At 47.8% G+C, this 11,997-nt stretch overlaps 3 protein-coding genes across 3 annotated transcripts in view; 1 reads left to right on the top strand and 2 right to left on the bottom strand.

Annotated features, from left to right (window-relative positions):
- The window catches only part of LOC131885387 (small nuclear ribonucleoprotein F-like), a 5,405-nt gene extending 4,727 nt beyond the window's left edge, over positions 1-678 (bottom strand). Inside the window, exon 1 of the mRNA XM_059233419.1 lies at positions 346-678. Coding sequence (XP_059089402.1) covers positions 346-542 — 197 coding nt within the window. The 5' untranslated portion in view covers positions 543-678. The remainder of the gene's footprint in view (positions 1-345) is intronic.
- A 2,258-nt stretch (positions 679-2,936) lies between these two features.
- LOC131885380 (uncharacterized) lies at positions 2,937-9,970 on the top strand. The gene is made up of 2 exons (XM_059233410.1): positions 2,937-8,791; positions 8,875-9,970. Exons 1-2 carry the CDS (start codon positions 2,986-2,988, stop codon positions 9,903-9,905), a joined length of 6,837 nt encoding a protein of 2,278 aa, XP_059089393.1. The 5' UTR covers positions 2,937-2,985; the 3' UTR covers positions 9,906-9,970.
- On the bottom strand, positions 9,896-11,997 carry LOC131885381 (translation initiation factor IF-2, mitochondrial-like; the record flags this gene model as incomplete). The annotated part of the gene is given in 2 exon segments (XM_059233411.1): positions 9,896-11,796; positions 11,870-11,997. Coding segments are annotated over 2 exon segments (1,960 nt in total), but the record flags the coding sequence as incomplete, so codon positions are not given.

Here is an 11,997-nt window from a genome sequence, read left to right as displayed (position 1 = left end):
AAAAGAGCAACTTAGTAGAACCCTCATTTCATCAGGCCAAGTGCATGGTAGGAATTAGACTGTTTTTTTTTATTAGATTGTAAAGATTAAGATCAATGCGAATTATATGGGGATGGTTTGGTTCTCTTACTGATCAATTTACTGGTCCCCACGCTGCTGTTGTGCCAAATTTTTTTGTAGTCAGTTAAGTCACGAGTACCCTAATCTAAGCTAAGACGATTTTAATAACCCTTAAAGTCTCTATCTAAACCCTAAAACATTTTGCCACCAATTTAAAGATGAGCACCGCCAAGTAATCGGTGGGTAATAACGTTTATCGCCCCAGCCAACCAGCTAACCACTCACCGAATAAGAACTTCGCCCAGATTGCCGGTACAGGTGCCATCAATAAACTCTTCGGTGGAGGCCAATTGGAGGTTCATGTAGCCGTCGGTGGACACTAGGAAGCCCTTGTACTCATGGCCCCATTTGAGCTTGACCATCACGGGTTTGCCCGTGAGTGAGTTCAAGAAAGGCTTAGGGTTCATGGGCATGGTGGCCATGGTGAGAACGGTGGATGAAGACGGTGGTGCAACCGGGCAGAGAGGATTCTAACACAATGGACAACGTTGGACACGCTTGAGAATTGAGGAGTGGGGAGTGAGGATGCCCTCAGATCGGTCACATCGATTTGGTTTGTAAATACGCTAGCGTTACTAGCTACTGGGTGGGAAAATAAATGAGACTCCCACGCGTCATGGGAGAAAACTCCATAGAAAAGTGTAAAAGTCAACCCAAAGCCACCTTTAAGAAAATTCAAAGAAGTAGGGGGGGCTATGGTAAATAGTTGATGTTTTATGATGCTATTTGGTGGTTGTCGGGCTGGACCATTTGTACTCCCGGGGGGCAAAAGAGGTCACCCTGACAGCTGTGTTTTGAAAGATGCCGATCACCCGCTCGTATAAGGTGACCAAGATTACCATCCCTCGACTACAACGGATGAATTATCTGAGGTAAGATTTCAGTAAGCATAGTCCCAAACCGTTTATGATATAATTTTTTCCCTCATAATAGTGATCATAAGTGGCTGTAGGCACTCAAAGTGGTCCTGGCGTACCCCATTTCTTTACCCGTTCGGATGGACACCTTTCAGAATAACCTGACCATGTGCTCTTTGTTTATTTGGAAATTCCCACGCAGTGCTGCCAGATAGGCATGTTTGCTTTCCTAAAAAGTGGATATCTGGCATGTTTGAGGGTCCTTGTGGGAAGCAAAAAAAAATTTTCTCGTCTGGCATGTTCTGTTCTGTGAGTCTCACAGCAAGAGTTTTAGAACTTGACAAATATGTTGTAAAATGAGTAATTGGACTTTCCTTCTTGTTGCATTAATATGCTTGATGGTAGTGCTGGGACGAGTCCTTTGATTTTTGGACTTTTTGCCGGACTCGAGTCCGGAAGAGGACTCGAGTCTGTTACTGTGGCCAGGTCTTGCAAAAGGGCTCATCTTGCTGAATTCTAACAAAAAATGAATCATTTTTTTGACGAGTCCGGAATTGAGTCCTTTCTAAAAGACTCAAGTGTACTCAAGTCCGGACTAGCACCAGCACTACTTGCTGGAACTGCAATATTTCTGTTAGATTTTGCCATCAACCTCTTTCTGTCTGAGGCCACCATTATATGCTCAAACTATTGCTCTCTAGTCTTTGCTAAATTATTGGATTACCTAATTTACTATTTACACAAAGGACACTATAACACTAACACTTTTTGGCTTCAAGAAATTACTGTCCATGGTGCTTAGGGAGTAGCTACTGTCTATTTGTTTCTCCATTCTTTTTACCATCAGCTAAGTGTATGCCCTTCCATTATTCTTTATACACTGCCATATAATTTTTTACAGTGCAATATTGTACCAGAAGATTTTTAGTTATGACCATGTCTAGTTATGGTATTGATTTTTTTTGCATGATTTACAGATATAGCCATCTAAGAAGCAGTGTGAACAAAGCAAGAATAAATGCTAAAGTATTGTGGGTTCAAGCCCTGGTGTTTGAAGGGAATCTCTTATGTGGAGGAGACGTGGTATAGTGGTTAGGGCAGTTTCCTGCCATGAGAGAGGTCCTTGGTTCTATTCTCCTCCCTAACCTTTCTCCAAAAGGAGACTGAAGATTGAACTCACAACAATTAGGGAGAGGAATCCTACCTTGTTCACAGTGCCTCTTAGACTACTACACTAGTCTAGACACAGCTATACTAACCCATTTTACTGAATTATCCTTACAAGTTGACGGAATTATTTTTTATTTAAGGAAGGTTTATCATACTGTACCATACTGATATCTGAACATCTAGGTTACATTGTCCAAATGTCAGTTTGTTGTTAATGGAACTAGTACATTTCAATTCAAGTTAAGAACATTCAAAAGCCGCTTTTGCTCAATTGAACAACAATCTTGTCTAGCAAACTAATTGTTTACTGATCTGAAAATTTCTGAATAAATGTCTTTGGACTGCAGATGCGTCATGTTGGAACCTAAGGAAGAAAAACAGTGGCAGCTCACATTGTTGACTAAAATGACTATGACATTGTCAATGCACGAAAGAAAGCAAGATATAAGTAATTTCAATAGTATTGTTTAAAAAAAATCTTCAAATTTGCCTCGTTTTGGAAAACAAACTTCGAAACAGTTTGCCCATCTAGATTTACATATTTTCACGCTGCCAGCTGGTTAATACTTTCTTCCCTCTGGAGCATAGAAAAAACACATATCCTGTGTTATTTGTTTTTGTTTTGGCCAGTTTTCTGGCATATTTTGCTTGGAATCTGACATGTTTTGAGAGGCACTCTGGCATGTTCGAAGCCCATGGACCTGGCAGCACTGTTCGCACGTGTCCTTCCCAAGCGTTGCTGAGCTATCTGTTTGTGCGTGTCGAGATCACGGGTCGTTTCTCGCTTGGCTCAGATGGCTCCCGTGTCACGTTAATCGGAATTACCGGATCCGTCAGCATGGGCGTGTCAGTGAAAAAGCGCCACCCACCGGGTCGTGGGCGCTCGTCCGCCCGCCCGTTGAAAGCATCGTTGGGAGCCACGCCCGGTCGTCTGAACCGTCGTCATCATTTTGTGTCGGACGCTCGAGCTTGGTCCGAATTCTGCGCCAGTCACACCTGGGCTCGATGGTGGTCGTGCGGTTTGGACAGCCTGGTCACGCCCCTCGGCCAGGCGGGTGATGCCGGTGATGCCGATCTGGGCGGGGTCTCGGGTCAGCCCAGTCGCTTCTACGCCACGCTGTTGCATTGGCGCGAGCTGAACTTGTCGTTCGACTTTACGCAGTTGGCCTCGAATTGTGCGGTCCAATCGCACACGCTAGAGCAAGTGGTGTTCAATCAGCGTCATTTGTTCGATCATTTGTCGGCTTGCGCCCAGGGCATCGAGCCCTTGAGTCGCGAACCCGTGCTCCATTTGTGGCTTGCCTTGATCCAAGACGTGCAAAAGCCCGAACCCGGTGTGGTCGAAGGATTGGTGGATTTGATTCTCGACTCTTTGGCCGTAGAGGCCGTGGATATCAAGAAAGCGGCCGCCATCATCATGGCTCGCTTATTGGCTCATGTGCGCCAATGTCGCACCGGTCCGGATCTCATGCAAGTGCTGCCCAGATTTTTGAACCGGCTAGCGCAACTCAATCCACCTACCCGCGCCATTTTGGCCCAAGTTTTGGGCTACGCCCTACGTCGCTCTCAGTCCAACGCACCACTGTGGTCTCAACTTCTGCCATGGTTAGCCGATGAGCCCGCCTTCCTGGCCCGAGTGGTGGTGTGCGCCAGTACCAATGGTACCACTTTGAGTTCACGATCTTGGCTGGCACACTTGGCCATCGTTCAATCCTTAACCCCGTTAGCTAGCGTTGATTTGGTGCATGAATTGGGCCAGGCTCTGCTCGATATTGTCGACCCACGGTTCGTGCCCGAGGGGTTGAACCCCTTGATTGACTTGAGTCAAAAATGGAATTTGCCCGCAAGTGATTTGCTTCAAACCTGGGCCGATGGTCCATCGCCTTTGCTCATCAATTCAGACACGGTCACACGCTTAACCGCCTATGTTCGGACTTTGAAACCGGTCGGCCAGGATTTATTGGCCCTGTTGAGATTTGTGTGCCACTTTCCCGTCCAAGAAGAGTCCATGATTCAGTCCGGACGAGGCTTGATTCAAACCATCATCGAGCAATCTGTGTCCACCCAGGTTGAGTTAATGAGCTCCTTGGGCCCTCTGAGTCAACATGCCACGTTTCCAGTGTTGATCTGGCCCGCGCTTTTGTCCCTATGGACCCAGACTCAGCCGGACTTGGCCCTGCAAAGTGAAATCTTAAGTGAACTAGCTCAGCATTTGGACGAACGATTCAAGCATGAACACGTTCCCGCTCAGATCGGGGACGAGTTCTTACAGTTGTATGTGGATCAGTGTGGGATCGCCAAAGTGAAAAAGCACATCAAACCGGATCTAGCCCAAACTCTGATTCGAGGGTTGACGGGGTTGCGAATCGTTCCCATCACCCAAACGAATCTCCTGGTGGATCTTTGGAAACATGTTCAAGATATCTTGGCCAAAAATCACGTAGCGTTAGGGGAGAAACTGTTCGATTTGTTCTGTCAGAACCTCGCCCATTCGATTTGTCCCAACGAGTTGATGGATCACCTGACGGCCCACACCATTGCCAAATTCAGTGTCAACTCCCCGGAGATGCTCCATGCCTTATCCAAGCTTTGTCCGTTGGACACGAAACATAGTCTGAAACAAAATCTACCCGCAAACTTCGATCAAACCTTGAGTGCCAACCTGAGTGCTCGGGATTCACAAGTTCGACGCGACTCGGCCCAAATTATGTCGGCCTTGTGGCCTTGTCCGGCTTATACGATAATTGCCGAGTTGACCTCGCAAGAAGTGGCCTTGAACAACGTACGTGATGTGACCATGAAATTGCAATGCCTTCAAACGATGGATGTAGGTGGCTCGAGGACCGAGGCCAAGATTCGATTTCTCCTTGGCAACTTTTGGATCAATTTCACCCCATTGTGGAAATCCATGAAGACGGTAATTGTTAAGGAATTTTCTCAGACTAACCCCACCGATGATCAGCAAGAGAAGTGGAGCGTACTAGCCCGAGTCATCAATGAAGTACTCAAAGAGTTGAGTACCTCCACTGAGGATATGGCCCCCAAGAAAAACATTGCAGTTTTTCTGACCCAAGTGTTCTCGTGTGTGTCGGATTTCGAGGGATTCAATCGACAAGCTGCCCAGGGGTTCTTACCTCAATTATTTGACACTGCCAAGGACGAGTCTCAGATGCAGTCGCCCCGACTTATATGCGCCGTAATCAAACTCTTGGCCAAAATGCAGGACTTCAAACAAGACACGAAGACCTTTGACCAGGTCCGGGATCTCGTGTTCATGTACTTGTCTCATAGCAACTCAAGCATCCAAGAAGAGGCCCTCAATTTTTGCCGTTCCCATTTGAAGGGCCTTTCTACCAAAAAGGAGACTTTGGCCAAGTTGACTGAAACGAAGAATTGGAAGAATGCGCTCATTAGCTATCTCAGCGATGAGACTTTGGATCCCATCGACTCGAAAGTGCATCAAGTTTTCACCCGCTTACTGTTGGGGGTGGTTCGGAAGACATCTGGCCTCAAACCGATTCGTCGGAGAGTCGACCGAAGGCTCATCATTGAGCAATTGCATCGACTGCCCTCAAAGAAGTACCTTGAACACTTCATAGAGTCCGTTTTTGAAGAGTTTTCTAATAGCAATATTGGAAGTGAGGGTCGTAAGCCCGTGGCCAATCTCGAACTGTCGGCTGAATTCGCGCTTCTAGCTCTGCCTTATGATGACGATTTGGAAGCGGACATGAGCGCCAAAGGTTGCTCTCTGATGATCGCACTGAGTCAACATTTGATGAAAGACAAGACCACACTCGATACTAAATTGAGGAGCAAGTTTCTCAAGATGTTGAACGATCTCTTCTCAGCCTCCAACACGCTCACCCTCGAGAAGATCAAGAGCACTGGGATTTTGGAGACCATCATTTTGCCCGCCTTGGATTGCCAAAGCGATGCGTCCTCCGGAAAACGCCAACTCTCCATCAGCTACATCCAGTTTTTGAACTCTATGCTCGAGAATGAGCAACGAACCTCGCCCTTGTTGGGCTTATTTTGGACGCCCAGTCGAGAAGGAATCACCATGTTGGACCGCATTGTCAAGGTGATGACGTCCACTGGTATGTGTAAAATTCGAACACAACAGCTTTTGGGAATTCTGAGCAAGTTTGTGACCAAGTTTGAGGAACTGGAGATCCAAGGCGATTCCTTGACGGACGCCTTCCGCGTGATTTGCGTGCAACTCATCGAGTACTTTGGTGGGAAAACTACCAAAAAGGAATCCGAGATCTTGCTTCGATGTGAAGCCTTAGCTTGGCTGTATCAACGCTTGGAAGGCCATCTTGAGGAACCGTTGATCGAAAATCTGATGAAGAACATCTGTTCATTTGCCAAGAAACGCGAGTTGACTGATTCAGAGTTTAGTGCATGGTACGGAGTGTTCGGAAAAGTGATCCAAAATGTTGGCACGAAAATCCCGGGCGAGACCTTTGACTTATTGGTCAAATTCAACACGTTAGATCGTCGCATGAAATTCGTACCGGCTTTGGCCAGAGCGATGGGTTTTAAAGTGTCCAAAGATGACGTGAACTCTTGTGTTCCATTGGAGAGTTTGGACCTTACGAACAAACTTCATTTTCAGTTTGCCTTGAAGCAAAACGTGTCGCACATCTACTCGGAAGACCTTTCCAATGCCGTCCAAGCCAATGCCAATCTTCAAAAATTGGTCAAGCAACTCAAGGAGAGCGACCAATTCACTCGAGAAAACGAGGATCTCATGATGAAAGAGGTGGCTCATGCCCTGACGTTGGATTCGGATACCGTATTTTCCTCGTTCATAATCCTCATGCGTACCTTGGTCCTTCAAGACCCCTCGGATGTTCTCCAAGAGTTCAAATCCTTAGTCTCTTCGGACGTGGACGAAGATTTCTTCGAGAACGTTCGTCATCTCCAACTTCACCGACGAAACAAATGTCTCATAAGTTTGTTGGCCAAACTGAAATCCGGCGCTCTCGAATTCCGCGAAGAGAATCTGGTCCGCTTCGTGATCCCCTTGTTTTATCGCTACGTGTTGAAGGAAAAGTACAAGAAGTACACGGATCTCGTGAGCACGTGCATGGATGCCGTGATCTTCCTGGCGGCCCGGCTTCCATTCCGACCCTACATGAACAAGGTGGACGCCCTTCTCTCCTTTGAGACCGAGGACAAGCAGCTCTCGGCACAGAGATTCACCATCATGTCTCGGTTCTTTGCCAATTTCAAGTTCAACGAGAGCAACCTACCCGAGAAGGATTGTCTTCGCGTCAAGAGCTTCGTGCTGAAGGTCATCTCTCGTATGAAATCCGAGGAGAGTGAGCGGGTTCTCCATTTGTACGTGGCCCTGGCCAAGATCTTTGACTCCTTCCCCAAGATCATGGGGACCAACGCCCAGTCGATGATTATCGAGCTGTGTAACAAGCTCAAGTCCAAGGATTTCAAATACCGTTGTGCCCTGCGAAACACCTTGGCCCATGTGATCAAGGAATTGGGGAAAACGTATTTCCAGTTCCTGATCTCGGTGCTTGAGTCCAGTCTTCAGCGTGGCAATCAGGTTCACATCATGATGTATTCCATACATTTTGTGATCAATCAGAACCAGGAGATCTTGGACGCGGACACTCTGGCCAGTCTCCAAGACAAACTGTTGTCACTTATTGTGAAAGAACTAAGTATGGCCTCACTAAAGGACAAAGAGTGCTACGCCAAGAACACGAAGAATTGTCCGGAAGTGATCAATGTCTCTTCGTATCCATTGATCACCACCTTGGCCACGTTTTGCGATCGCGGCTCGTTGGGCTCGATTCTGAGTCGATTTATCGGCAAACCATCAAATGTCACGGCCACTGTAGCCTTGACTCATTGGCATGGGGTTCAGCAAAAGGCTCTCGGTCATATTTACATGGGGCTCACCAAAAATCAGGCCTTCGAACCGAATGACTTTGTGATATTGGCCAATGGAATCCTGTCAGGACGGCTACTGAGTCAATTGAACTCAAGATACGACCCAACAGATATCCCCACCAATCTGAAAGAGTTCGCCGTGGACCTCTTGTTGCTCTCCTTGAGCGCTGAAGGATCTATCCAAGACGGGATTTTCATGTCCACACTGAAATTCGTCACCGACGAGTTGTTAACCAAAAATCTGGCCGTCATCCCAAAGATCTTGCGACTCTTGGTTCGACTCCATTCAGTGCCCAGCCTCCACAAGTTGGTTCAAGCCAATGTGAACCTGAATCTGGAGTTGTTCCAATTCCTCACGAAGAATCTGAACCAGTTCCACGCCCTTAAATCCGATGTGGTGTTCAAGCTCAGTGTGCAGATCTTGGATCGAGTGTTGGACAGTCCAGGGGATGCCAAGTTCCCTCGTGGATCCATCATGTCCTTGAAGGCTTTCGTTGTAGATCACATAAACGACGCCTCCATAGGAACTTGGACCGTGATGTTGCGGCTCCTGGAACGACTAGCCCCGGGCCAAACTGAGGCTGATGGGAAGCGTATGTGTCAAATGATGGTCATGGCCAAATCGGACCGAGATTTCGCTCGTCTGCGGAAATTCGTATCCAAAACGTGTTCGTTGGCAGTCAAATTCAATTTTGGCATCCAGAATCTCGATTACGATGACCATGAAGGTAAGCGGGTTTTTTTTTCTTTCCATTTTTGCCTTCATCAGATATTGCTGGATCAGTTCATAAAGATTTGTTTCCCATTTTAGGACGGCGACGAGTTATCTTCATGCTGGGAGATATGATCCAAGATTTGCTAAAAAATGATGCCCGTTGTGATGTCAAGGACTTGGAGCGATTGTTTTTTATGGTTTCGAACCGATACATCAATGAAGACTCGCAGGAGATTCAAGGTGGATTGGGCAAACTGTTGTCTCTGATTGTAGAATTGGACGTTAGAAGTGGTGATAACATCTCCCTGAAATATGTGAATCAATGTCTAAAGAAAGAAGATGAAGTGTCGCGGCTTTTCGCCATCATTGTATGCGCTAGTGGCTTGAGCAGAGTGGAACATTTGTCGTGCTCAAATTTGAGTCTCAACCTCATCGTTGACCACCTCGATATGTTGAAATCTTGCCCTACTAAGAACAAAAGTGAGGCATATCTACAATTGAAATTGATCGAGGTCAGTTTCAATCTTCTTGGCCAAGGTCACAAAGGTATGCAGACGATTTTCCAAGAAAACATACATGATCTCGCAAACGTGATCCTTCATCCCAACAAGGGCATACGTGAGGCCTTTCTGAAAGTCTTGGGACGATTTCTGGAGACATCAATCAGTTTCGTCAAAGAGGTCCAACTCAAGATCACGAACAACCTGCTGGAAGTGCTGAAAGTTAGCCCCACTCAAGATTTGGTACCAATGCTGGTCCGGATCTGCTCATCTTTTGAGAGTGTTCAGAAGTTCGTGATGAGGCGGCTTTTGGGTGTGTTTCGAGATGAGAAGATCAATGACGTCAAATCGTTCTCCAAAAGATACTTGATCCTGGAAGTTGCCAAGGGATTAGCGGACATTGATCAGCATTCCAAACATGAAGGGGATATCATCAAGATGTGTCAAGAGAGTGAATCCAGTCCCGAGTTGAGCGATATCTCCATCGAACTACAAGGTGTACTCAAGCGTACGAATCCGGAAATCGAGGTCAAGGTCCGGGAGCCGATGATAACGAAGGCTCAGTTGAAACGAAAAGGTGGCAAAGGTCATCACGCAAAGTATGTAAAACGCAACCGTGCTTCTTAAGGCACCTGGCCAATTACTATTCGCAGATTGATGATAGATAATAAATGGTCAACAAAATTTCAAAACCCCGGGTCCCATTGGCACTCTTGAGGCTCCAATCTAGTTGTGTAGCTTATAATTTCGTCTCCCTGCTCGAAGCGTACCAAACTGCTCGCCACCATGAGGCCGCACTCTTTGCCTTGAGGAATCTCATTTGCTTCGTCCTTGTGATGCTTCAAACTGATGAGCGTCCCGTCGTAGATTTCTTGCTTGCCCCTTAGAACCCGGATCCGAGCTCCGCGCTCAATTTTCCCCGTGGACACTTTACATCCGGCCACCGGCACTTTTCGGCGACCCTTGCTCACGAGGAACTCTTGCTGAACGCGTCCGCGTCCGGAAACGTCTTCAACTTCCAACGGGGGCAATCGGCCCCCGATCTCTTGCTTCAGATCATCCACGAGTTTGTAAATGATGTTGTGCTCTTTCACCGGCACGTCGTTGTCCAAGGCAATCTTCAACCGTGCCGGTGTGATCGGTGGGGTGTTGAAGGCAAAAATGAATCCGTCGAATTGCTTAGCCAGTACAATATCGTTTTCGGTCACTTCGCCCACGCCAAAGTCCAACAAGTCTAGCACCACGTCTTCGTTAGTGTACAGGTCCAGACAATTCATGATGGCCTCGAGACTGCCATCAACATCGGCCTTGATCACGAAGGAGACCTTCGGAGGGCCGCTATACTCCTCGACTTCCTTTCTCCTCACCTGAAAATCATGGCGCATGTACTTGGGTTTCCTCACACCGGCCTTGAGTTTCTGGATGCGATATTCCTCGTACTGTTCTTGAGCTTCTTCACGAGATTTTTGAATCTCCTCGGCATCTAGGAGCTCTTTGACCTTCTTCTCTTGCTTTTCTCGCCAGGTGATCACTTCATGAGCCCGTTTTTCAGATTTCACACCATACACATGATCACCGGCTCCGGGCAGCTCCTTCCAGCCCGAGACTTTCACAGCCTGCGAAGGCACCGCCTGGTCCACGCGGTTTCCCAAGTCGTCAATCAACACTTTGACTTTGGCTCGACTCAAGCCGCACACGAGGAAATCCTTCTTCTTTAGAGTGCCACGGGTAATGAGAACGGTGGCTATTTTGCCTAATCCTTTGTCAACGGATGACTCGATCACTTTTCCTTCAACTTGACTGTCATATTCAGCGGTCAGATCGAGTTCTCGAGCTTTCTGAATGAGAACCTCGACCAGTTGGTCTACGTTGGTTCCTTTTAAGGCGGATATGGGCACGGCCGGGATATGACCCTTCATTTCAGTCACCAGAACCCCAGCAGAGGCCAAGGATTCCAGGGTGGCTTTCACGTCGGCGTTGGGCTTGTCAATCTTATTGACGGCCACCACCATCTCGGTTTTAGCTTCTTTGATCATGCGAATCGACTCGGCCGTCTGTTCAAGCACGCCTTCGCACGCATCGACCACCAACACCACAATGTCCGTAGCATGCGCCCCTCGCGAACGCATGGCCTTGAAGGCCGCGTGCCCTGGAGTGTCGAGAAAGGTCACACGACTGAAGAGTTCCTGATCCACGGACTGCTTAGAGGGAGGGCTCGATGCGTTGGTCAAGGCCACGGAGAAGGCGCCTATGTGTTGTGTGATGCCGCCAAATTCCCCGTCCACCACGCGTGAATGCCGCAGATGATCGAGAAGGGTGGTCTTGCCATGGTCGACATGGCCCATGATGGCCACCACTGGGGCGCGCGGTTGCAGTCGGCGGGGATCCACGGGCTCAGGCATCACATCCAGACTCTTCTCCTCCTCCTCCTTCGATATGGGTTGGACATGAGGATTGGCCACGGTGCAATAGCGAAATTTCAAGATTTTAGCCAGATCCCGAAAAATTTGCTCCTGATCTGCAAGCACCCAAAACATGAGGTCAATCGGGGCCCCAGGAGAAATGTAGGACAAAGAAGTGCCTCCACTCACCGATCGGTTGTCGAATGTTCCGCACATGATCCACGCCTTTCAGATTCTGAGCCAATTCCAGCAAGGCATTGGGGGGCTGGTTCAAGGCCACGGCTAATTCCCGTATGGTCATGCCCCGCCACACGGTC

Source organism: Tigriopus californicus, chromosome 8 (assembly GCF_007210705.1).
Source record: "Tigriopus californicus strain San Diego chromosome 8, Tcal_SD_v2.1, whole genome shotgun sequence".
Taxonomy (NCBI): Eukaryota; Metazoa; Arthropoda; class Copepoda; order Harpacticoida; family Harpacticidae; genus Tigriopus; species Tigriopus californicus.
The sequence above is the reverse complement of the archived record's forward strand: the minus strand, read 5'-3'. Positions and strand labels throughout refer to the sequence as shown.